This window comes from Glycine max, chromosome 20 (assembly GCF_000004515.6).
Source record: "Glycine max cultivar Williams 82 chromosome 20, Glycine_max_v4.0, whole genome shotgun sequence".
Lineage (NCBI taxonomy): Eukaryota > Viridiplantae > Streptophyta > Magnoliopsida > Fabales > Fabaceae > Glycine > Glycine max.
Window position 1 is genome coordinate 43,208,526 of NC_038256.2, and position 27,595 is coordinate 43,236,120.

The 27,595-nt window shown below is 29.8% G+C and overlaps 2 protein-coding genes across 3 annotated transcripts; both read right to left on the bottom strand.

Annotated features, from left to right (window-relative positions):
* Window positions 1-2,462: 2,462 nt before the first annotated feature.
* On the bottom strand, window positions 2,463-3,917 carry LOC100812373 (AT-rich binding protein). Its single transcript, XM_003556262.5, has 2 exons — window positions 3,674-3,917; window positions 2,463-3,578 (listed from the first exon to the last, which is right to left on the bottom strand). Exons 1-2 carry the CDS (start codon window positions 3,722-3,724, stop codon window positions 2,802-2,804), a joined length of 828 nt encoding a protein of 275 aa, XP_003556310.1. The 5' UTR covers window positions 3,725-3,917; the 3' UTR covers window positions 2,463-2,801.
* A 4,851-nt stretch (window positions 3,918-8,768) lies between these two features.
* LOC100800445 (SHUGOSHIN 1) lies at window positions 8,769-16,613 on the bottom strand. Of its 2 annotated transcripts, XM_003555432.4 has the most exons (13): window positions 16,404-16,613; window positions 16,000-16,145; window positions 15,884-15,921; window positions 15,666-15,774; window positions 15,551-15,574; window positions 15,374-15,442; window positions 15,240-15,287; window positions 15,048-15,138; window positions 14,907-14,964; window positions 14,613-14,794; window positions 14,471-14,528; window positions 14,068-14,363; window positions 8,769-8,928 (listed from the first exon to the last, which is right to left on the bottom strand). In XM_003555432.4, exons 1-13 carry the CDS (start codon window positions 16,459-16,461, stop codon window positions 8,909-8,911), a joined length of 1,197 nt encoding a protein of 398 aa, XP_003555480.2. In that variant the 5' UTR covers window positions 16,462-16,613; the 3' UTR covers window positions 8,769-8,908. The 2 variants fall into 2 exon arrangements, with proteins under 2 accessions (XP_003555480.2, XP_014628538.1); XM_014773052.2 differs by lacking the exon at window positions 8,769-8,928 and having other exon boundaries at window positions 13,850-14,363; window positions 16,404-16,612.
* Window positions 16,614-27,595: the final 10,982 nt, after the last annotated feature.

Below are 27,595 nucleotides of genomic sequence, written 5' to 3' on the forward strand. Positions count from 1 at the left end.
TTTAAAAATAAAAATATAACTTCTACTATCTAAAATGGATTTATATGAAATATAGCGAATAACTAAATTTAAATTCCTCCAGTCATATAAGAATATCTCTAATGTGGGTACTTCATAAGTTATTTAAAATTAACAAAATTATTTAACAAGTTTTTTTAATCATTGGAACAGACGATTTGAAAGTACGCTTAAGTGAGTTATTTATATAATCAATTGTTGCTTAATTTATTTTTACCAATTAAATAATCATATTTCAATTATAAAATTTAATGTAACTTAAGTTAAACATGCATTCTAACAACTTTATCATTAGAGTAAAGTTTCTTAATTTATGTAATACTGTAGAACTCATAAATTTAAAATAAATAACTTATTTAAGCAATGACACATTATAGATGCTCTAATCAATATTCTCTCATCAATACAAAATAAAAAAGAATAAAAATCTTATAACTAAACAGTGTATATCAAATAAAAAAAATTACTCTCGCTATCCTAATCATATATATATATATATATAGAAAGAATAGCCAGATCATAAGCATGAATATCTTACCTGTATAAAGACAATTGAATTTATTTTATTATTATACTACTTAGCTAACAAAGATAAATTTTATATAAATTATAGTTCTAGATATAACATGTACCATAAGTTATTATACATATGAAGGCACTTACCCCACACGCATATACTGACACACACAAATATGGACATGTGGCCCTCCTAGTCACCAAAGATGTGCCATCGTACATGACAAGTTGGTTGCAAAAGCAATGAGGTTATGAAACTATGTGGAATTAATTCCATATTAATAGCATGTTCTGTAGATTAAGCGGGACCGATGAAATAGATTTTGTTCTCATTGCATGTGCAAACCATGATATTTTATAAGTGACCCGCCAATAAAATGTCTTAATCACATTAGTTAATACATAATTAGTGCATCTTATAAAATATTCCTATTCTTTAAAAAATAAATAAATATTCTTTTATATTTTTAATATAATGAATACCTTTTTATTATTTTTTTTTATTTCCTTATTCATTATTATAAAATTAATACTTATTAGCATTTTCCACTTTTAAAACATCGTTCTAAAACCTCTTGTTAAATTTCTGTGATTTGGATTGACTAATTTTATTTAGTGGTTATGAGACACACACCACACATGGTCATGATTCATGGCATGTCCATGTGAAATGAGATGTTTAATTTTACTACGTTCGACATGGAATTAGTGGTGGATTCATGATACATGTGTTTGGTTTTTTATGTTTCTGATGTGATTTTTTATATTTAATTATTTTTTCATAAAAATAAAAGAAAATATAAAAAATTTACAATAATTTATTCATTTTTCTTAATCAATTGTAGTAAACTCTTTGACTTTTCCATTTAACTATAACTTAATAGTTATATCTTCTATGTTTTTGGACTAAATTGATGCAATTCTTATTTTTTTGACAGTCCCAAACATGCACCAGAGCAGTGAATATAATAAAATGAAAAGAAAAAAAAATAACACTGAAATATTTTTTTTTCTCTCTCTTTTTTTCCAATTTAATCTCCTAAATTTAAAAGTTTTTTTTATCTCTTAAAGTGGTTCAAATAAATTTGGTCTTCCATCATTGCTTACATTAACGGAATTAATTTTGATAACACATCACAAGCTCTCATTTTATGAAAACATTTCTCATAGTTTGCAAATATAATCAAGTTGATCAGGTTAGTATACTATACTCACGAAATGATCAACTTCATTTAACAAAAAAACACTTTAAAGAAACAAATAAAACTTAAGAGAACACACCAAAACCCAAAAGTACGGTAAGGGGTCAAAAGTATTTTAACCAAATATTAAAAACAACGATATTTGATTTAATTTTTTTAACAACAATATTTAATTTTAACTTGAGTTAAATGAAACAAAAAAAATGTGTTAGTGATTCATGATTTTAAATTTATTAACTTTAGTTTAATAATAACTTGAGTTTACAATAGGAAAAATATTCACGGTTTCCATCAAGATTAACCACTATTTTTAATGATAATTATTTCATACTAATATCATAATTAGAAGAAAAAAAATATTTTAAATTTATTAGAGTTGACTAAGAAATACTGTTCTTAAAAAAAATTGAAGTCTAAATTTAAATAAATAGGTTTATAGAATGTTTAGTAGTCACATTACTGAATTATAATCTTTTTTGAAAAAAAAAAAGTAGTGTGCAGTTTATTTATTTTTTATAGTTATTTAGCCCGGTCTGGCTAACATGCATTCTTCATCATGGGGAGTCTAATTAGGTGCTCTTTTAATGGCAGGCACTAACATTGAATGAAATGTGCTTCATGGGAAAGAAAATTTCTTGGAAGGTATATGATTGCTTGCTGGTCACTCATACTAAAGTATCATTATTGTACTAAGCATGGAAAACAACAGCTTAGAAAAACAATATGAGCACAACAATAGCCTTTTAATTAAAACTAAGCCATTTGAAGCAAGGTTACATTACATCACCCCCTCTAATATCTAACGAAGTACAAAATTGTGTCATAACTTACTTGGACAAGGTTACTTAATTCCCGTCAATTTTTGTGAGAAATTAACCCCCAATTGGACCTTATATATACATAATAAAAAAGGGAAAGAAAACATTAAACGCTAAAAATCAAGTCTTTTTTTTTTCTCCAGCATAGAAAAGTAGGTCAGAGTTTGTTGATAAGTGGACAAAGATGAGGTGATGCATAGTGGTGCCACCTGTTTCTCTGTGATTTGCTTTGCTGCAGAAGAAAACATTATGAAAATGATGGGTGTGGTAGGGAATGATGTGAAGCAGAAGCAGTGGTAGTGGTAGGTGTTGGCATGTGCTGAATGACCTTTCTATTCTTTGAAACTGGGCAACCGGTACCTGGAGAGAGGACAAGAAGGTCCCTCTTCTTATTGAAAGGGAAAGAAGCACTTTTGGTAGAAGAAGAGTTTTGGGGTGAAATGGCCACTGGGGGGATCTCAATGGAGTTGAGTTGTGGAGGAGGGTGCTGCCACTGTGGGAGTGGTCCTGCTAAGAGAAGGGTCTGAAGCAGTGGTCCAGCTTCCACCACTGCCTTTAAGAGTTTCCCTTTTTCAGGCAATGGTTTCTTTTCTGCCAACTCCAGTACCACCTGCAGTGGTGTTGTATGATGTGGGGTTGAACTTCCACCAGAAGAGGGCATGCTGCTGTTTTCTTCACAGTCAGAAGAAGCAGAATGCTTTTCGGATAACCCTTCTTGCAGCTCCTCTTCACTTTGTGATATGGTGTCTCTTTGATGTTTTTGAACAAGTTGGTGTTGGTGTTGGTGCTGATTCTGTTCTAGTTGTTGCTTATGCTGAAGTTCTTGTTGGAGCTCTAGTTTTTCCAGCATTAGCTTCTGGCATTTTGCTTGTGCCTCATCTCTCTCCTTCATGACCCTGCTTAAGAGGTCATTCACACGAATCAATTCACATTCTCTTCTTGTAATCTCCTCCTTAGCTGATGCAATTGTTGCCTCTAGCTCCAAGGTTGTGTACAGAAGAGAATGTCTCAAGTCCTCTAACCCCTGCTAGTTCAACAATGATATAAATAAGTAAAAACAACTAAAAAGAAAAGAGATTTAAGTAAGTCACTTAGCAAAGTAGAATAATGTCACCACACCTCTTCCTGGTGGTAGAATTCCCAACCAAGTGGGCTACATACATATTCCATTTTTTGCAAATGAGAGGAGGGAGGGAGGGAGGGAGAATATCTGTCTTGGATCTTCAAGTCAGGAATAATATTGTAGTACTATCTTTGTGCCTACTACTTTGCTTTTATTCTTGCCTTAACTTTACTTCATGGGACATGGAGTTGAAAAAAGGACAGAAAGCGCCAAAATTTTAAAGCACAAAGGGCAAATGGTAAGTGCATTTGGCTTTGTAACAAACAAATAGGCACTATGTCCACAAGGACTAGAATTCGGTGGGGGTAGGGAGAGGGAATGTGATTTCATTTCATTTCAGTGGTCCAATTTAGAAACCTAATCCTCTTCATATTGAGCCTTTTAGGTAGCGGCGGATGGCACGTGTGTACATGTAAAACTAAAAGTAAATAATTTTGAGTATGTCCATGAAAAAGTAACTAGTTCCACTTGGTTTATTCAGTTTAGCAGTCATAGGAAATAGTTAGGCAGTTTTAACTACCTAGGTAAATAAAAAATTGTTAATGAAAAGTTTATATAGCGTTTGCCTTTTCTTGTTTATATCTTTATTCTGCATTTTCTTTTTCTAGGTGAAATCCTTATTCTACATTTGCTTCTCAATGATCTTGTACTTTGTCTGAATGGAAAAAATTTTGATCTTGATACATAGGGCAATTTAGAACCGCAAATGGGCTCAATGAAAATCATAAGAATATTAAGGAAACATTTAGACATATAACAGGGAACCTGGCCGCAAGGAGTGCATTTATCAATCTTAGATTAACGTTAGCCACTACTTTTTTGTTTATATGTTCTATTTGGTCAGACTAAAACAAAAAAAAAAAGTCTAGTTAGAGGAATGATTAAAGGCATAAGATCTTATTTCCTTTTCCTTTTGTGTGTATGTGCTTTGGTTTTGTATTTTTGACTATAAAGAAGATTTTGTTATAGCTTTATTAGTTATTATCACGCCGTCCCATACCATATACTATAAAGCATGTATTGTTGCTGCTTTTTCCCTCTTCAGTCCTCACTCCCTCCATCATTTTCCTATTCTCACTCAAATGGTTATAATGCAATGTCGTATCCTCTTGTCTAATGAAAATGACACATCAACTTTTTATTTTAACCTATATTCTCTAGCCAATTTGATGGTTAACCTCTACTCACCAGCTGATTGGAAAGTAAAGTTATGTAAATATCATTACACAATCTGGTTTCCCGCTATCTGAAAATGATATTTGGATCATCTAAGAAATTAACCATCCTAAGGTAAGATGTGAAAAGTGGTAATCACTTGCAATTATAAACTATCAAGATGTTTTATATTCAAGGATTAATAAGAGCACAAAATCTGAGAGATATTATGTTTATGTACATTGCATGATATCTTACATTACATATCTGCCGGTCAAAGAAGGGAGCGGAGAAGGAAAAAAAGGTTTACACCAAAAATAACCAAAGGGGGCAAGTGAGATAATGGTGGGTCCTTTTTGTAGCTCTTTTTCACAGTAAAGTTTCAATCTTTTTAGATCAAAATGGGGGAAAAGAATAACGGCTTATGCAGCACCTAACTTACTGTTTTGGTAAGAAAATGTTGCCATCGATCTCATTGCAACCGTGTGGGTCCTCTATACCCTCTTCACACTTGGTTTCCTAATGTCCATGCACCAAAGTAGTAGGATGAAGAATGTTTAAATATACAGACAAATTTTTATTAATTTTATTTTAAGAAAAAGCCAAAGAGCCCTTCACGTTTGTCTACGAATACATTGAATACCATTTTCTGCTATGTATAAAATCAATATCTCTAAGGCAACTTTATGGGAACCAGTTAACATTTTTTATTCAAAAGCCACAATTTCTGCCATTTGTAAGAAAATTCTCAATATATAATCAACATTTCTATTTAATGCTAGGCATTTCAGTTCTATTGAGGGAAGAGACCATATATTATTTGCTTAGGAAAAAATAGAAAGAAAAAAAAAAAGTCGCAGAAAAGGAATCTGCATGGGTCTCTAGAAGTAATTTGAGTGCTTATGAACTATTGTTGAACCAGGGGAAAAAAGTGGAGCTCAGCGTGCATGAAACACTGCAATAATTGGCAAAGATTATCTTTATCTTTGTACCTGATAGGATAAGATTCTTAGCGATTATTTTATATAACAATTAATTATTTGATGTAATCTAGGGGGGGTGTTTAATTACCCGTGAAGGAATAGTTATTTGATGAGAAATGAATGGCACATAACCGTTACTCTTGTAAATGGGATTGGTATATTTTTTCTAGTACAGAGGACATTTTATTCTTCAATCTTTCAATTGCATTATTTAGTACTATAATCACATAGAATGACTTAAAGTAGATTGATGTAGTACAATATTCTTCTTCAACTACATGCTGCTTGAACTGTGACTGGATTACATTTTGAAAATGCACTATACTAAAAAAAAAAAAAAATCGTTATCATAATATTTTTAAATTTCCAGATAAAACAATTGCAACAAGGGTAGTCATTATAAATCTAATTTGAAACTGTTTTTTTTAGTAAATACATTTTTTTGTTGTAGTTTATAGTTCATTAGTTTGTACTTTGTAGATTGAAATCTCTTCTACGTGAATGGGTTGCATGTTTTTATTATTTCATTATAATTAATTTTATCTCCTTTTGTGCATTTTTATATTAATATACGTTGATATCACATGTTTCATAAAAGAACTACATTTTAATATACAGTTACATAAAAAATATCTACGGTTAACAAGTTAAAAATCATCCAAGAATTATTTAAAAAGTTTATAATTTTTAATTACATAGAAATTTATTATTAAATGACAGCAAAAAAAATTCTATAAATTTTTCATAATTAAATTCTTTATAAAAATACACAACTACCAATTTTATTCATTATTTGAATATCGAACAAAAAAAAATTCCACGATTTAAAAAAAAAATAAACCCAACATTACTGCAAATTGAACCGAGATAGTGTTCTTACAAAAAAAAAAGGAGCCAAAGTTTTATGAACACGCCTTTGATAATGATTAAATTAAATTACTAAATTAATGATAATTAGTTGTTTGCCGATAAAAAAAAAATATAATTAGTTATTCATTCGTGCAGTGACGCGGTTTTTAGCTTTAGAATGTTTGGCAAATCAGATACTTTTTGTCTCCGTTTGCATGTGAGGAAGCTATAGATGGAAGGCCCACGCAACTAACCATAAGTCTTTATAATGAAATTATGGACGTTTCGGCTTATTAATCCAACTCATTTTATCTGACAAAAAAAAATTACTACATAAAACTTGACGATTCTAATAAGTATTACTATTAATAAAAATAATATATAGTGTAGGCAATGATTGAGAAAATTCTAAAAAGGTAGAAAAACACAATACCTTTGTTTTTTTTAATTTATATTAACACTCACATTCTTTTAAATTTTGGTATGAGGATTTCCTAGATTCTAAAGTTAGCATGATGATAATCATAATGCATGCGAGAATATATATGCACGCATAAGGTGGAAAATATATAAATAAATAGCTTCAGCACTATTCCGAGAAAGCAACTGATGTTCAGCGCCAGAATCGATTGTGATGTGAAAACCATTTAGATAATCACATGACTTCATTTACTTTGATCAACATAAGAAAAGTATAATTACCAAGACCGGTAATACAAGTAATAATTAGTTTGTATTTTCAATTTCAAATTTTGTATAGGGTAATATATATATATATATATATATATATATATTATGAGAGTTTTGTCGGTGAAACGAAGCAATGGGGATAATTTTTTTAAAAATTATCAAATGGGTAAATTGTAAATTAATATCTTAAATAAAATAAAACATTTATTTATTAATGTGTGACTTTTTTTTATAAATTTATATATATTAAAAACATATTATTAATTAAAAAGTAACTATTACTAAATTTAATGCACATATATTAAAATATATGACAAAAATTATTTTTTAATTATTGGAAAAATATTAACTTTAACCGAAAACACCAAAGTCTGTGTAAACACCAAAAGATGAACTTTTAATAATTAATTTAAATAAAATTATTTACAAATTTAAAGTCTTAAATAATTTACGACTTCTAATAAAAATATAAAAAATTAAAATATTTATCACTTTAAAGTCATATTTTTTTAAAAAAATTAGAAATCCTAAATTTTTTTACAACTCAGTAGAAGAAACACGAAACAAAAGTCATAAATTAGTTTGCAGTTTTGTATTCAGAAATCGTGAGATATCGTACTATTTATTCCTTTCTGACTATTAATTTAAGATTTAGTCCTATTTAATAATTTAGAAAAAAAAAAAAAAAACAATACCCCATTTGATCGTTTCGTCGAGTTTTATCTTTTAAGTTGAGTTTATCATTAAGTTTAATAGCATGTTTAATTCATTTGACATAGATTTTTTAATATAAGTTTTTAATTTTCTTGTGTAAATCTCTATTTTAAAAATAAAATAAAAAAGAGTTCTCTATTTTTTAACCTACATTAAAAATTTAATTTTTTTTATTATGCATTTTTTAATAGAATTAAGTACACACGTGTGAAATTGAAGAAACTACTTCGAAATATCATGACACATTTAAGCAATTGTCAGAATGTAATGAATAATGTATTTATATTGTATCACACTAAAATAAAATGTATCATTTGATAAAAACATTAATGTATTAGAACGCGTGTTTAATAACTCCCTCTACAAGAAGTAGAAAACTTGATGTTTCATGAGTACAAATGTGATAACATTGTTGGTATTGACAATTATGCTTGTGACTGTAAACTAAGTACTCATGGATTGCCTTGTGCGAACTTGCAATGTTTTGCAACTTGTTCGACCATATTTCACTGCGATCCATTCATGTGCATTAGAGGAGGTTATTATTTTTTTCGTATGGAATGATAATTATTAGGGAGAGTTGTCGCTTTTGCATGACGTTGATGCGTTGTTAAAGTGATTTGTAAAACTTGATGTGGCTAGAAAAATTACATTCACGACTAATGTTCATAAACTAGCATTTTTCATACACTACTTCAACTTCAATGTGTCCTCCTCTAGATATGGTCAAAACAAAGGAGCCCCAAAGTCAAAAAAATCCACTAAACATGTTCCTTTGTTTTGAGAGCGAGTTGATACATTGCAGACAATTGTAGATAGCACGTCACCTCCTAGCTTGCCTCACAAAGTAGTCCATAAACCTAAACACAAAAGAGGTGTGTCATTGGCAGAGGAATTTCCAGACGAGTTATGTGACTATATTGTTTGTATTGATGTCAAAGTAAACACTCATTGTGGTTATCGCTTAAGTGTGACATTGCTAGGTAAAAATGAAGAGTCTTGGGCTCTAATTCATGATGATTTGATTAGGGAACTTTAGCAATGTCACATTGAATATGTTCAACTCTTTGGCACAAAGCATCGAGAGATTAAATTGAAAACCTTTTTATTTGTTTACAACAACACACAAGTGCATTTTGATAAGTGGATGACCATGACATGCGCTACATTGTTGTTACCCAGTATAACATTGTGTTGTTCCATTTATCCAAAGTACAAAAGCTGGACATTTTTTCCCTTTTGGGATCAACCATCATCTCCTTTGCATCACCATATTATTGCGGCATTGCTATTAGTTTTCATAATATGTGGCTGGGAAACTTTATTCAAGTTTTTTCTCTTATGGGTTTATTTAAACGATAAGGTTTCTTTACCTCATGTTGTAACACAATGGCATAGATACCACAATGATGATGTTGGTTCGTGGGAGGTTCCATACTTGGACCATGTACAATGCTTTAACTCTTTATTTGTAACTAAAGAACATGGATATGCAGCAAATATTACTAAAGACTCATTCTGATATTCATTTCATTGCAGTTTTTTTAAAGACTTTATTGATTTCATAGTATTTTCTACGGACTCATTGTTACTACTTCTATTTTTTTATAGCCCTTTATTGGTGATATTGATCGATATTTGTAAACTAAATTATATCTAAACATGTGTATTATGCATTCTTTGATGTTATGTGTGCATTGTATCATAATACACAAAGGAAACTGTATGTGAAGGCACACCTCTACCTTCTACAAGACAGAAAACCATTTTCATTATGTATTATGAACAAAAAGGTGTTGCTGTCAATGGTATTTTCATAAATAAAAAAAGAAGAATGGGTGCGAACTTAGGTACAAATGGGGTGGGAATAACAATCCTCTCCTTTTAAGGGTATGTACGTACGCATTACAGATTTTTTTTTTTAATTTAAAAAAAAAACATTTTACAAATTAATGGCTTATGCTAAATTTAAACTTATGACTTTTACATTATTAATACAACACTCTAACTAACTAAACTAATAGGTTAATTATGTTATTAAATAATTAGTATTACTATATATAACACTAAAATTTCTAATATATATTTAATGCATATATAAACTTACATAATAAATTATGACAATTATTTTATTCTAATATATTTAATGCAGCAAAATTAATTGTTACAAAATCTATTATATAAATTTACATGTACATTAAATATACATTAAAAAATTTAGTATTATATATAACAACAATTGGTTAGAGTGTTATGTTGATAACTTGAAAGTCATATGTTCGAATCTTGCATGGATCATTAATTTTAAATCAATTTATAAAATATTTTTAAAAAAAATTAAAAGTCAATCCGTAAGCTTACATATTACGAATTCATAAATTTATCAAGAGTAATTTTAGAAAAAATGAAAAAATATTGGGTGCACAAGCAATTTGCTGGGTGGGCAGCGCAATTCCCGCCTAAGCATACCCCTAGGCCCAAATGAAACTTGTTTTAAAAGAAAAAACAATAGAAGCAATTTAGGGACTTGTTTTAAAGCCACGTAAAATTAATTTTAATAGAGTTAATTTTAAACTGTTAAATATAAATGTGCAACAACAACAACAACCACGCCTTATCCCACTAGGTGGGGTCGGCTACATGGATCAACTTCCGCCATAATGTTCTATCAAGTACCATACTTCTATCCAAACCATTAATTTCGAGATCCTTTTTGATAACCTCTCTTATAGTCTTTTTGGGTCTTCCTCTGCCTCGAATTGTTTGTCTTCTCTCCATTTGGTCTACTCTCCTCACTACAGAGTCTACCGGTCTTCTCTCTACATGCCCAAACCACCTAAGTCTATTTTCCACCATCTTCTCTACAATAGGCGCTACTCCAACCCTCTCTCTAATAGCTTCGTTTCTAATTTTATCCTGTCGAGTCTTACCACACATCCACCGCAACATCCTCATCTCCGCTACACCTACTTTATTCTCATGTTGGCTCTTGACCGCCCAACATTCTGTTCCGTACAAAATCGCTGGTCTTACCGCAGTCCGATAAAACTTTCCCTTTAGCTTGATCGGTACCTTTGCATCACATAACACCCCCGATGCTTTTCTCCATTTCATCCATCCTGCTTGAATGCGATGATTCACATCCCCTTCAATTTCCCCATCATCCTGTATTACAGACCCAAGATATTTAAACCGTGTGACTTGAGGGATAATATGGTCTCTTATTTTCATCTCTGAGTTAGAAACCCTCCTTCTTTTGTTGAACTTACATTCCATATACTCCGATTTGCTTCTGCTTAGGCGAAAGCCATGTGTTTCTAGAGCTCGTCTCCAAGTTTCCAACCTCTCATTCAACTCCTCCATCGACTCTCCAAGGAGGACTATGTCATCTGCAAAAAACATGCATCTCGGCGCTATCTCTTGGATTTGTTCCGTGAGGACATCCAGAATTAAGGTAAAAAGGTAGGGGCTAAGGGTTGACCCTTGATGTAAACCAATTGAGATGGGAAAATCGTCTGACTCTCCACCCTGTGTCCTAACACTAGTCGATACCCTATCATACATATCTTGGATAGCTCGAATATATGCAACCCTAACCCCTTTCTTCTCTAGAGCTTTCCACAAAATCTCTCTAGGCACTCTATCATACGCTTTCTCCAAGTCAATAAAAATCAAGTGCAAGTCTTGTTGGGCCATGCGATATTGCTCCATCACCCGCCGTAATAAATAAATCGCTTCCATGGTCGACCTTCCTGGCATGAAACCAAATTGATTCTCAGTAACTTAGTCTCCTTTCTTAATCTCCGTTCGATCACTCTTTCCCATAATTTCATGGTATGACTCATGAGCTTGATTCCCCTATAATTTGCACAATTTTGTATATCCGCCTTGTTCTTATAGATTGGCACTAACGTGCTTCTCCTCCATTCCTCCGGCATGCGTTTTGACCTCATAATTTCGTTAAAGAGTTCGGTGAGCCACTCAAGACCTCTATCTCCAAGAGTTTTCCACACTTCAATAGGTATGTTGTCTGGCCCCACCGCCTTACCATTACTCATTCTTTTCAACGCTTCCTTTACTTCCTGTTTCTGAATCCGACGATAGTACTTATAGTTCCGGTCCTCTTCTCTTGTGTCTAGACTGCTAGAGTCATATCCATATTCATCATTAAATAAGTTGTGGAAATACGCCTTCCACCTTTCCTTGATATCTTTTTCATGCACTAAGACTTTGCCTTCTTCATCCTTAACACACTTTACTTGATCCAAATCTCTAGTCTTCCTCTCTCTACCCTTAGCAAGCCTATATATAGATCTTTCTCTATCCCTGGTTCCTAGAGCTTGGTATAGTCCGTCAAAAGCTTGGGCTCTTGCCTCACTCACCGCCTTTTTGGTGTCATTTCTAGCTATCTTATACTTATCCCAAGTTTCAGAATTTCTACACCTAGACCACTCCTTGAAACACTCCTTTTTTACTCTAACTTTGCTCTGAACATTTTCATTCCACCACCACGATTCTTTACCCCTAGGTCCAAAACCTCTAGATTCACCCAACGTCTCTTTAGCCACTTTAATAATCTCTTGGGACATCTTGTTCTACATATCATTTGCACTTCCTTGTGATTGTCCACACCAACCCTCCCATATCTTTTGTTGGAAGATTCCTTGTTTCTCACCCTTCAAGTGCCACCATTTGATCCTTGGTGCTACCAGAGGACTTCTTCTCTTTGCCTTATCTCTAATTCTAACATCCATAACCAAAACTCTATGTTGGGTAGTCAAGCTCTCTCCCGGGATAACTTTACAGTTCAAGCAATACTTCCTATCAGACTTCCTGATAAGGAAAAAATCTATCTGAGAACATGTCCCTCCACTTTTGTAAGTGATAAGATGTTCCTCTCTTTAAATATAAATGTGCATTTAAATTAATTTCATATTAAAACATAGACCAAGGTGAGAGAAAGTTGAATTTAGATGAAAAACAAACGGACCCTAAACTGTCCCGACCTCTATTGTTCAGTCAAATTTCATCCAATCATCAGCCCCACATTCATGATCTAAGAACTCTTTTTTTCATTATTTATTAAATTTTATAAGTCTTGGAAAATAAAATAAAGGATACAGATTAAACTTCCCTTGTCTCTCCCATTGCAGCCATGCAGGTAAGGTTCTATTTATGCTAATCTATTTTCACTATCAACATGTTTTGGGAGGGGGGGAGGAACATGCAAAATTACGTTTAACGCTCCATTATTCATAATTTATGCTAATCTATTTAATAATTTTTTTTTAAAAAAAAAACTAAGGTTCTGTTATCTAATTACGAAACAATATTTTCTAAAATTAAGGTTCTGTTATCTCGTTAAAAAATATTTTTTTCTTGCTTTCATACCTAAGACAAATCAAGATATGTACTGACTAAAACATTTTCATAACTATATATTATATTTACTTTTAACAATACTTTGATCCTTACAGTAGTAATTGCACATCCAAAATTATTTTTTATCCAAGAATCTAAATATTATTTAAACAAAATCACTTTTTTGGTAAATTTATTTAAATATAAACAGTTTCTTATAAACTTGATTGTCAACAAAATGTAGATCAGGTAAAATTATATTTTCAAAAACTAATGATTCTCGACACACGATTCTCTCTTTTTCCTTTTGTTTTTTTTAGCTGTGAACTCCTTTTTTCAGCCTTTTCTGAAAACTACCACCTTACTTAAATTTACAGTATGAGGGGGTGGTGTGGGGAGAGAGAGAGGACAAGTCAGGGAAATCAACAAATGGATCAAATATTATCAATTTATCATATCTAAAGATGATCATAATAAAGTACATCAGTTTTCAAGGATGCAAAGCCCTAAACAAGAAGCTATTGAAAAACAAATCCATAGAACCCCTATCACCATGTACTATAGCATCCGGATGTAGTGCATATAATGCTTCTATACAGAGTTATTGGTAATTGAGTGAGAACCTGATACAAAAATACCTGATTTATCTCTGCGCATCTTCAAGTTAAGTGGAACTTCCTTGTAGGACACAATCTTCTCAACTGTCCGACGCAATGGCCGCCCAACAGATGATCTACGAGTTTCCTGAGGCTCAAATGTACAGGCGTCATTTTCTTGTTCAGAAGTTACAGTTGATGTTGTTGGACAATTTTTTTCTGACATATTATCAGATAATTGGGAGACAGTAAATTTTGCATCATCTATCTTAAAGAAGTCTTCAGCTGGTTCTGGATTCCCAGGCCTGAACCTGTTAGTCTGTCTTCTCATACTCTGCCTGTAGATAATTCTTAAAGATATGTAAAGCAGGTTTTTCATTCTCTAAATTACTCACAAATTCCCAGCTATTCAAATCCAATTAGAAAGTGAAGTATATGTGTTTACCTCTTCTTTTCAATATTCTTTTTAACATGAACTTGCTCTGTGTTAGTAGGTCTCGAAGCTGCATACAAACAATATACATAAGGCTTGATATAGCAAGACTGCAAGAGAAAGTAAAAAAATGAAATAAGTTGTGTACAGTTACATTCAGTAGCTTCTCTGGCTTCGTCATGGACCTTTGACCCCAATGATGTTGGTCCATTTTCATTGGCCAAATTTTCTTGTAGATGTGAAATATCATCTTTGACTTCAACCACCTCCAAGGAATCTTTTGTTGGTTCTGGTTTTTCAGCTTTCAACCCTGCAGATTGCCTTCGCAAACTATACCTGTAAACATATTCAAGGAAGACATATGAACTGTGTTTTTCCTAAGTAGTGCCGAGTCAAATTTTGGAATTCAGAAATTAGTCCAATATAGCAAGCAAACCCAAACTCATACCTCTGATTGTCGACCTTTCCAGTGGATTTGACTTGTTTAATGACAGCAGGTGCAGAAGCTGCATGAGAGAAAAAACTCTTTAAAGATTATTTACATTGAAATTAGCACACACACACACACAAAGTAGGTTCACTACACTACATTGAGGTTTGGACACTCTCTTCCTTTTTGCATTCCCCTTGTTATCTTCTTGCAATGACTGATCTGACAGCTTACTCTGACATGCTCTCACCTGGCAGTAATTGAGAAAAAAGTGAATCGTTGCAGTGCCATTAAGAAGGGAGTGAAGACCAACTAGCAGAAGAAACAAATAAAGGAAAATGCAAACAGTACCTCATTTGCATCAGTTTCATGCTTCGTTTTATCTGTTTGCTCTTTTAGCTAGAGAAAGAAAATATTAACAGTCAAAAACAAAATTAAGCCTTTATCACTTGCAACTTATCAGCTTTGAGATGAGTTAAACTGACCGTCAATTCTAATCTCATAGCATTGAGTATACCATTTTTGCTTCCTAGTTCAAGCTGAAGTTCCCTTAGCTGAATGGCAACAAAATCAGCATGACTCAATCCATCATTAAAAAAAAAAAAAAGAAAACGAAAGCAATAGGTGACAGAAGCACCAACAGTTTTCATTTCAAGACTCACCTTCTGCCTACTTGAATTAAGCTCCTGCATTACATAGACAACACACATCAGCAACCATAGGTTATAATTTCAACAAGGGCGGCAAACTTTATCGTTAAAAACATTTGGTCAGTACCGCCAGCATTTGAGCATTTGTGAGGGCAAGTTCCGCATTTTGCTTCCTTAGTTTCTGAAAATTGGTTTGACACTTGTGCAGCTCAGCTTTACACGACTCTATAATGGCACTGTCCACACAAGTTGACAAAACCCCCGTAAATAAAAACTATCACCGCCAAAATTACAAAGACAGAAGACAAAAAACTAGACCAAATTCAGAGAGAAAGTATGAATTACTCTCTATTAGCAAGAAGCTTTATCAACGTTTCCTTTTCCTGGGAAACAAATTCAAAGTATACATCAGTGAAGTGTGAAACCAATGACAAGTATACATGCATATATAATCTATATACCTTGAGAAGGTGATCAACAGAGATGTGTTGCTTTGGTTGTTGGGGTAAGTTGCTTATGTCAGCAAGAATTTTGTTCTGGGAAGCTCCCACGTTGGCCACAGGAACAGAATCTCCCTTCACCACTTTCACTCTCTTTGCTTTTGCACCTGCAACTCATCAAGTAACATTTCAGATCTGAAAAAAAAAAGAGCCCAGATTTGCGAGTAGAGTTTTTTGCTTGGACAAATCTAGTAGATGGAAAAACCTAGGAGCTACGTAATCACAAATTAGTTCTTAAAATATGAACTTTTTTTCTGAAACAATCGGTCAATTGAGTATCTGCAAGGGGTTTCAATTGGAGTGAGAAAACCCTAATAGGGGAATGAGAAAACCCTAAGGTAGTGAAAGGGGAGAAGAATGAGTACCTCCAAGTCCGACAGCCTCTAAATTGGAGTCGAGGAAGATGGCGCCAACACCTTCCATTTTCCACAACTCTCTCTCTCTCTGCGGTCTGCGCGTGTTTGCGAATTGAAGGAAGAAGGGATACTCAGAATCGGAATCGCACGAGTCACGACTCAAGAAATTACAAACAAACGGCTTTCCGAACCTAACTCCGAACCTCCATTTTGAATTTTTTTCTCCAAACCTCCTTTTTGATTACGCATGGGTAATATCGTTGTGTAGGCGTTTTTTTATATGAAAAATGATATATAAGTGAAATGAATAATTAATTAAAATTATATATTTAGAAGAAAGATATATTATTGATTGACTTTTTTAAAAGTAAAATATTGCTAGCAAATATCTTTTTAAGTGAATGTATGTAACACACTTAAGATAGTAAACTGCGTAGTAAAAAAAATAGAGTTACACTATTAAAAAAGAAATTTAATCAGATTCTCTAATCAGATTATGTAATATAGTCTGCTGCCCCTACACTTGTGATTTAATCTGTTGTGGTAGAGTGATACCTAATGACAACTTATATTAACAAATTAGTGTTTTTTTAAATTAAAAATTTGAATATTGATTTATTAGCGCCAACACAAATCTATATCTCCAAAAATATTTATTAACATGATTTGTAATATAATAGTTGATATTATCCTTCTTTAAATTTTTAGATGAAAAAGTATATTATCAATAATTATTAAATTTGTAAATTGGATGACTGAGTATTGAATTTGAGAACATCATTTCTTAAAAACACTTACAAAATATATTCATTGTCAATTCAAAATATACTTAATTGTTGTTGTAGTATGCATAAATATTAGAAATATAATTAGTATTCTATAAAAAGATAAATATTATAAATACAATTAATAATTTTGAGATATTTACTACTTATGAAATTAAAATAGCATAATTAATTATTTAGTATTTATATTCTCTAAACATGAAAAATGATTAGAATAATAGAGAAAAATAATAATTCAACCAAATTCTAATTTTTAGGCTATTTAAATCGTCGTATGCTATTATTTGAAAATTGAAACTATTGTTCATATTCTTAAGTGTTTCCATCTTAATAAATTTTATTTCACTATATTTATTATGTATTTTCAATATATTTATTATGTATTATGTAAAAAAATCAATATTATTAAACTTAATTTAATTTATGATATTATTCAATACCTAATATTTTGTAACAAAAATATATTTAATAAATTAATATTAAAATATTTATTATATAATTATGAAATAATAATATTTAATCTTATTTTATAAATATTAAACAAAGAGACAAAGTAGTATTTTATAATAAAAATATTAAGTAATTAGATTTAAATTAATTTATAGTATAGAAATTTCAGCTACATAATATAAACATTATTGAAAAAATAGTTTATTCATAAAATTATTTTATATGATTTCCAAGTAAAAATGATTTTATAGGATTTCAAATTAGAGCTATGTCACCCATAATGGTTGGCCTAGTGTTGAGCATGATTATTTCTCATTAATGATATTTTGGTCTCTATCATAAAAAATAATTCAATTTATGATACTATTGAGTAAGTATTTTAAAAGTATTGTAATAAAAATATATTTAATAAATTTATTTTAATAATTATTATGTATTTATGTAAAAATGATTACCAAGTAAAATTGAGTTTTCAAAGTAAAAATAAATATTGTTTAGTCTTTGGTATGCAATTGCATTAACTACTAAAAAAAGAACTATGTTGCCTACTATGATCTTAACATGATTGTCTCTGTGAGTGATATTTTAGATATCTATCATAATTAAATTTATTTTTAATTTATGATATGATTGAGTCTTTGATATTTACTTGTGTGAAATACTTGAAGAAAAAATTTATTTAGTAAGTAATTTAAAACTATTTTGTAATAAAAATATATTTTATTGTTACTACATATTATGTAAAAATTAAAACTAATACAATTTATGATATTATTGGATAATTAATTTAAAATTATCTTGTAATAAAGTATAAAAAAATAGAACGTAGCAAAAAAAAATATCTTGTAATAAAAGTATATTTAATAAATTAATTTTTAATAAAAATACTATATTTTATGTAAAAATGATTTCTAATTAAAAATGATATTATAAGATGTAAAAGTAAAAATAAATATTATTGAGTTTTTTTATGTGCAATTATGTTAACTATTCGGATAATGAACTATGTCTATGATATTATCAAGTCTTCCATATGTATTTGTATACACTATTCAAAGAAAAAGTTTCATAGCATATAATATGATTTTGAGTAGGATTTTTTCTCATGAATGATATTTGCGATTTCTACTCTAAAAAATTTAAACTAATTAAATTTATAATAATATTAATAAAACAATTTTAAAATATTTTTAGTAAAGATGTATTTAATAAATTAATTTTAAACATAGAGTCAAAATATTAATTTTTAATAAATATGTTAACTAATTAGATATTTTTTTTTTGTTTATCAATTTCAATCTTATAATATAAATATTAATCAACAAAATATTTATTTATGAGATTAACTTAAATTGATTTTATACAATTTCTAAGTAAAAATAATCTTATTGGATTTCAAATTAAAAATAAATTGTAGACTTTTTTATGATATTAATAAATTTTCTTATATATAAAATTAAAATTTTATATTAAGACAAATATAATTAGCTATTCTCTAGAAATGAAAAAGATAATATTTATGTAATAAATAAGTAAAATAATTAATTTACAATAATATAGAAAATAAATTAAATTTATTTTCCAGTAAATATATTTAATAAAATTCATTTCAATATATTTACTATGTTATTTATGTAAAATAATTCAACACTATTATATTTCAATATATTTATGTAAAAAGTATTATATAATAGACTTAAAACATATAGTTAGATACTCATCCTTGTTATCAACAATAGTTGACATAAATGGTATGTCTCTTGATCAAGTGATCTAGGATTAGAATTTAAATATCAAATAAATCATGTTAAGAAGTGAATATCCATCTTGTGTGCGCTAAGGTCTTCGACAAAGATTTGTAACTCGAGAAAACAGCTTAGCAATACCATGGTTATAAAAATAAGAAGACACAAGTGAGGCGGTGACCAATTAAAATGGATATTTTTGTTAAAGCCGAAATGGATTTGGAGTTATTTGTCATGCTTATTTAAAGATTATTCATGTAATAAATAAAGAATTTAAAAACATAGTTTGTTATTTATGTAAAAGAAATTTAACATGGCTATGTAAATATTAACCAATAAGAGTTTTGTCCTCCGTATTTAAAAATCATTTTGTAATAGATATATTAACTAATTAGATTTAAATTTATTTTTAGTACACAAATTTAAACCTTAAAATATAAATATTATTTAACAAAATATTCATTTATGAAAATATTTAAATTTATTCTATATGATCTTAAATTAAAAATAAATATTGTTGATTGTTTGATATTTAACTATTTCCTTGTAATGGTTCACCCATGATGGCGGCGCAGATAATTATTATTTTCTGTGAATAATAAATGTGGTCTCTATCATTAAAAAAATTACATTTTTTTATCTTTATCATAACTAAAAGTATTTTATTTTATGATATTATTAATAAAATAATTTAAATTAATTAACTTTGGCTGCCCTATATCAAAGAATCAAACTATTATTTTATAATAAATATACTAACTAAATGTTATTATTTTGGTAAACATAAATTATTTAATATGAAAAATGTTAAAGAATACAATAAAATGTAGAATAGAAAAAATACAAAAAGAAATAATATAACATAAAAAGAAGAAAAAAAAAAGAAAGAAAAAAAGTTTTAAGAAAAAAAAAATGAGTATGATAAATAATAAAATGATGATATTTGTGACTTAATAGTGATCAAAATAGCCTCTACATCAAAATAGAATAGCTATAGATATGTTAGCTCCACTTACACCTCCTAATCAAAAATAGGCAACATCACTGTCCACAATTGCTTGTGCTAAAGTTAGACCTGGCTCAATAGTAGCTCGAAGATCATCTCAAAGCTCTAGCATGCAACATAGGAATGTAGAGAAGCACCTGCAATATCATACATATGTCAGATGATCAGCATAAATAGTAGACAAAAATGATTTTCATAAAAAGATCACAGGAAGCAATCCATTTCCTGGCATTTTAGAAGAGTTACTTCTAGCCTTCTGAAGTCTCAATGTATAATCTTAATCTTAAAAACATAAACATTGCAAAAAATCGTTGACAGTATAATACAATAAATTTGATACACACATATATAAGTTGAATCCTCAAGAACCATACATAATCCATTCTAATATCAATACCTTTTTCAGACAAATATATAAGTTGCATTAAGAAAATGAATAAATTTGGAGCTCAAATACTGAATTTTTATTTATGCAAAGCAACCATTGTAAGCAATCAATATAAAGAAAGCTACTTAATATCAAAATAAATAAGATTTTTCATAGTGCAGTGTAGATTACAAAGTGTCACTGTATGTATAATCTCTTACCCACAAAAATGCAGATAGGAAGAAAGCATGATTAAATCAAATTAAGCAAATATGAGAATTAGCTTACAATTCATATATCATACTAAATTAGCTAGCTTACACCCAATTCCATTTTAATTACATTTACCAAGAACTCAACCACTAAATCCAACAAAGGATTTTTACCATAGTTTGTCAATAGAAGATCAAGTAATCAATAAAAAAGAACAAATTGGCATGGTTCTGTAATCGCAATTAGCTCACAAGTCAAAGGAAATAAACACCCTTTTTGTTTGCGAAAAAGCTCATAAGTCAAACCTGCAGAACTCTTCCCTTTTTGGTAAGGACAATAACAATAAGTTAGGCCTACAAATAACATTTTTCTTTTCCTTTTGTAGGTTCCAAACTAAGGTAAGATTGTAATCTCTTTTAATTACCCAATCCAAGTTTCCCAATCCCATAATATATATTAGAATCCTATTCTTAATTTCATTATAAAACACTCTTTAAAAATGCTGATAATAAGCAACTTCTGTCTGGTATAATAGTTAAATTTATGATTAGGATTTGGTCATTAGATACATAGTATGTTCATGGTTGAATTAAAAAAAAAAACATATCACCCTTGAGGCTTTTAACCACTAGTACTACCTTGATTTTAATGCTATAAATAAATTGAAAGCAAATAAACTTAGAAGAAACAATCATTTGAATTCTACCATACCTGCCAGTGCCACAAGCAACACAAAAATGAAGGCACCCTTGCTTCCCATCCTCCAATTAACTTCTCTTTTGCAAGGAATTTTTGTTAATCAAATAGCAAAGTGAATTAAGGTTTATTCAAAACACAATGACTTGTGGTAACCTCTCAAGCTTAAGAGTAACTGTTCAATAGAACAAAACAAAAAAAATAAAAGCAATAGCAGAAGAGGAAGTAGATGAAAATGCAAAAGGTGATTGCTTCAAGAAACACCGAAATATGAAATAATGAGAGGAAGAGGTTCAAAATCTAAGAAATAAATGGAGTTGAGCTAACCTGATAACATAATGAATGACTTTAAACGTAAAGCTTTAAAATGGTCATTAACAAATTGAACCTCACTCCAATAGAGTTCACAAATAACAATACAGTTCCATTTGAGTACCCACTAAAAATCATATAACAGAAGGTAGAGGAAATATGGTCAAAAAAAGGAAAGAAGAAAAAATGGCTCATCTCATCTTGATAGCCAATGGTGCAACTGCAATCTACGAGTTCCAGTCCAACCAAGGTGACCTTCAACAACTTTTTTCAACCGAGGAATTTTCTTCACTGCAGCAGCTGTCTGCAAGGACAATGTAGTAAGTCATCATTAAATTTTGGGATAAAATAAAAATAAGTATCAGTCATTTCTAGAATGGGATGGGATTTCATATTCAATCAATAATTTTATTTAAGAATTTAACTGTTGGCTTTTAATATGTTTGAGCCTTAATTTCTAGAATTACAATACACGAGCAAGCAATGTAAATTTGATTAGGCCCATAATTGAACTATAAAGGTTCGGTTCTATTGTGGTTGGAACTAACCAAAACTGGCCCAGGCAGGCCGAACGTTGGACGAGATAACCCAACCTACTCTTGTTGTTGGGCCATACCTCATAACCAGCCTAGCTTAAAGTAAATACAACAAGTAAATAATGGATTTAGTCAATAAAACCTAAAAGTGAAAAAGAGATCCAATTAGTTGTTGTAAATATTCTGACATGATTTTTTATTCTTATCAATAATAAAAAAAACATAAAAACACCATTTAGGAAGTAAAAGGGAGGATTTGACCCACAAATGTTACTGGCATTAGCTGCATTTAACAATCATAGACTCATACAAGAATTCACTCCACTGAAATAAGTCTTGAATTTCTATAAGTTAGTGTGATTATTTTCAGGAATTATCAAATCATCGACGCATGTAAGAATAGTAATTTAAAAATCACCTTGTAGATTCAATGCCCCTATGTGAATATATGATCCATGGAATATTTGTGTTTATCAATAATCATCGTCTAAGTTGTGCTTGGTTACTGGTTGTTCAACATCTTAAGTATTGTATGTCACTATTCATTAACTACTCAAATTGGTGAGACCCAATCTGTCTACATCTGCCAGAGATACCTGTCTGAATTGTTGTTAGATATGAACGTATGATAGATTAGGATTTTAGAAATATATGACTGCGATACCATAATAAGCTATAAATGTAAAATAATGTCATCTTTCTTATGGACGTTTTTATCATTAATTATTATAAATCACTATAATATTTTATTTAACTTCATACATATTTCAAAATAAGTTACACCCAACTATATATATAGGTAACTTCCAAGTCCAGGCACCAAATATCTTTTTTTATCAATTACTTATAAATAAAACTCTTCTTTCAATCATTTTATATATAAAACAAATAATTAAATTTATTCAGAACAGTAAAAATAGTTAATTAAGTTATTTAATTTTTATCAATGATATTGTAAATTTGAAGTTTATTTCAAAAATACACATATAATTAAATGATTATTTGGCTTTAATTTCTATATATTATGAATCTAATTTTTTTTTTTTGCATATACTGTGTCAATTAAAAGAAATTTATGACTTGTAATTATTGTAAAAATAAATATACGTATTAGAATTATTAAATTAAAATTATCATTGTTGTTATTATGATTATCAATATTATCATCAATGACACTATTATTATTATTTTTACTATCACCAATGTTATCATGTGGAGATCGACTATAATAGTTGTATTACAATGATAATAATAATAATAACGATGGTAACAACAAAAGTGAATTTTTAAGTAATATTTTAATCTCAACATTTCATTTTAATTTTAAGAATTGAGATTCATTATCATTAAAATTACTTTATTATATACTTTCTTAAATAAAATAAAAATTAACTAATCTAAACTCTTAAAATAAAATAAATGTTTGGGATTAGAAGGTTCAGTTAAAATTTACTTAAATCTCTGGACCAATCTAAACCATAATAACCCAAAACCATTCAATTAAGGTTTTTGGCAGAAATTTGAAGTTAAGAAAAAAACAAGAGAGGCGGAAATAAGAAATCTTGATGAATTTGCGTGAAAAAGTTATAAGGAGTTGGTATCCAAAGCAGTAATTGAAGGGTCGATATCCAATGATGACGGAAACAAAAATAAGGGTCAATATCATTAACCCTCAATTTCTCAAAATATCTTCATCATTTTCTCTGCAACTCTCATGTACCAATTGTCTCCTTCTTTTCAAACAATTACTGGCCGACTCATTATGTATGTATAAACTCAATCAAACCGTGTAACCTGGTTTTGTTTTGGTCTTATTTAAGAGAGAAAAAGTCTATATATAAGGTGTATTACTGTCGAGGACAAACTGTACCAAAATGAAAATAACAATTGGATTTTGAAATGGATGTGTTGTGTTGTCTATTCTATATCAAAGAGAGGGATCCACAATATTCTCTTCACGATTGAGTCAAGTCAGGTCAAAGTCTAAATTCCATCTCCTCACTCATAAATGCATGCATGTCTTTTGAAAGGAATATTCATAGATCAAAACCTTAGGCTATGTAGCCTCGCCATGACCATGACCATGACCATGACCATGACCATGACCATGACCATGACATGACCTGCCCTCAGACAATAATGCACGCTCGTTATATATAAATCATTTAGTATTCAAACCATGACTTGGTCTTACATTTTGCTATTTCTGGTTTAAAGAGCACAGGGATAGTCACAAAATCAATCAGAACTTGGTCTTACAAACAAAGTGCAGTGTTCAAACCCAAGTATGCTGTTGCTTTCTTGCAAATCAACACTTGGTTTTTCAATTTTACAAACATTAGTTAAGAGGATGGTTCACCTTGGGCAATCTAAGAATCTTAAGAGATGAAGGTTTAGATGATGTTATGTTGATTCGTGTATATCTTTGCCTTTAATTGGCAATATGCTTTCTTTAGATGATGTTATGTTGATTTGTGCATATCTTTGGTTTTATTGTTGCTATTTTCATGTCAGGGGATGTACTGTTTTTTTTTTTTTTCATTCCTTGTATAGTACTGTTTTCTTCGTACAAAGAAAATATATCAATGTCAGTTTTACGATCCTCCCTGTCCCTGTCTCTTTGCTTGTTCTTCACAAGTAACTGTGTGCATTAGAATTCGCAAATTTATTATTGTACAGTTTTGATGAAGTATTTATGATAAATAATTTACGTTTTTCATATTAATTTTATGTGCGTAAATAGCTCAAAGAACATTTGGTTTTATATATTTGGTTTAGGCTTTAGAGGGTAACACTATTAAGGGTCATGATTCGAGTGTGTTTGATTTTGTTAGAGAATTAATTTTAAGTTTAAAATTAATTTTAAATATATTTTCATGTATTTAATTTTACGTCGAAAAAAGTTTCATACTTAATACTATTTGAAATAACTTTTTAAATTTTTTTATCCTTGTTCAAACACAGGCTAAGATGTACACCAGAATGTACAATTATAAAATTATATCATATAGTAAGGAAAATATTTGCTCTCTGTCATGCCCCCAAAATCAACTCCTAGATGCAGAATTAATTTTGTTATAACCCTCTAAAGTATGTGAGAGGAAGCCAAAGCCCAATAGGGCTGGCACAGTTGAAAGTGTTTTGGACTCAAGCCACTCTTTGTGAATCCTTCTATATAATAATAATTCACTCCAACTTTGCTTTTTTGGTATGAGGGCTTAAGCTCTCTCTTTCGATTTTTTTAGCCGTTATTTTTTCCAAATTTGTTTGTCCTCCTCTATTTGTGCAAAACCGGCTTTATGAAGTTTTATTTTTTTCCCAATCCTTTACGGTGTTATTTGAATAAATTTAGTACGTGTTTGTTTTAATTCTTTTAACAAATATTACTTTGCTTCAAAAATATTTTAAGAAATTCTTAATTTTATCATTTGTAGTTATTGTGTATTTTATCATTTGACGTGATAATTTGCATTGCTAACAAGAGAGAAAGCATATAAAGTGAACCCTTGAATATTGTTAGAAATAAAAAAATTATAAATCTGAACTATACAATTATACCTAAACAATCAAATGAGAAATGAAAATATTTAATTTCATTCCAATTATTAGATTAAAATTAACTTTCAGATTATATATTTAACAAATCACATGTAATTTTTCTTATTTAATTAAAAAACACGTGCGACTTGTTATTAAATATGTAATTTAGATGATTAATTATAATATACTAGTCATGATTACATATACTCATTTTTTTTTATAATAATTAAGGTTTCTCACTAAATACACCCCTATATATATACATAGAGATCGAGAACATAAATTTATATGATATAGAATTAAAAAGATAAAAAAATTGAGATAATAAAATCTAATATATATATATTTTAAAAAAATTCCGTATACCTTTGTACCTTTATTAATTACACACCATGAACAATATGTTTGTTATAACTAGAAAATGCTTGAATTAGTTAAATTTGGAGTACTTTACTTGAAACTTCAAAGGTTTTAGTGTGCGTATACATTTGGTCATTCTTAAACTAAAAAAGGGGCTTTTCTTTAATTTAAACATTCTTTTGTAATAGTTTTTATTTTTAAAAGAATTACTAATCATGCACTTAATTTTCTGTTGCTGCGGTTGTTTAAGACATAAAGGGAAGATGACAAAAGTACTAATATCATTTTTGTATTATCTTCCCTTCAAAGTTCTAAATTCCTAATAACGAATTCCATGTAATTAATGTAATTCAGGTTTAATATATCAGTAAGTTCTTGAATTTATTAATTAAGTGCTTAATTCTTTTTGAGAATATTTGATTAGATCCTTAAACTATTTTTTTAATTAAATTCTAAATTTTTACTACAATTTTTGGTAATTAAATCTCTAAAATTAATTTATGATAATTTAAAACTGTTAGGAAAATAATAACCTGTAACAATTTCACTATTTTGGAAGATCCAATTACAGAAATTATAAAAAAATAAAAAAATTAATTATAAATCTTTTTAACTTGAAAACCTAATTAAAAATCCTCAAATAATTCATAAATTTACAAGTAATAGTATAATTCATGAATTGTTGTTGTATTATACGGTATGATGTTATTATCTTATTTCTCAAAATGTGTCAGGCAACAGAAAACCATGATTTAGACTCATTAAAACGGTGATGAGGAAAGCCAACTTTTTCGGGGGAACGAATTAGAAGTGAAGAGAGACAAAGTGTCATATTTGAGCACCAAACCAACATTGGTTTTCATGCAATCTGTTTTCATTTGGAGGTTGCGATTATTCCATCAATCATTCAAGCCATTATTCCCTCTTCTCCTCTCCTCGATAACAGATAAAAGCTACCCAAAGCCCACCACCACTGTTCCCTCTGTCCATTCAACCAGACAGACAGTCCTCTCTCTCTCTCTTTTTCTCTCTCTTCTCTTCAGCTTATTCTTAACAAAAGTCATTTATTCCATTCCATAGTGTTTAAAGCTTGTTCTCACTTTGCCACTTATTTTACACTTCCCACAATAATATTGAGACTCTAGCTTTTCATAATCCCACTTCACCTTTACATTGTATTGTACAAGAAAG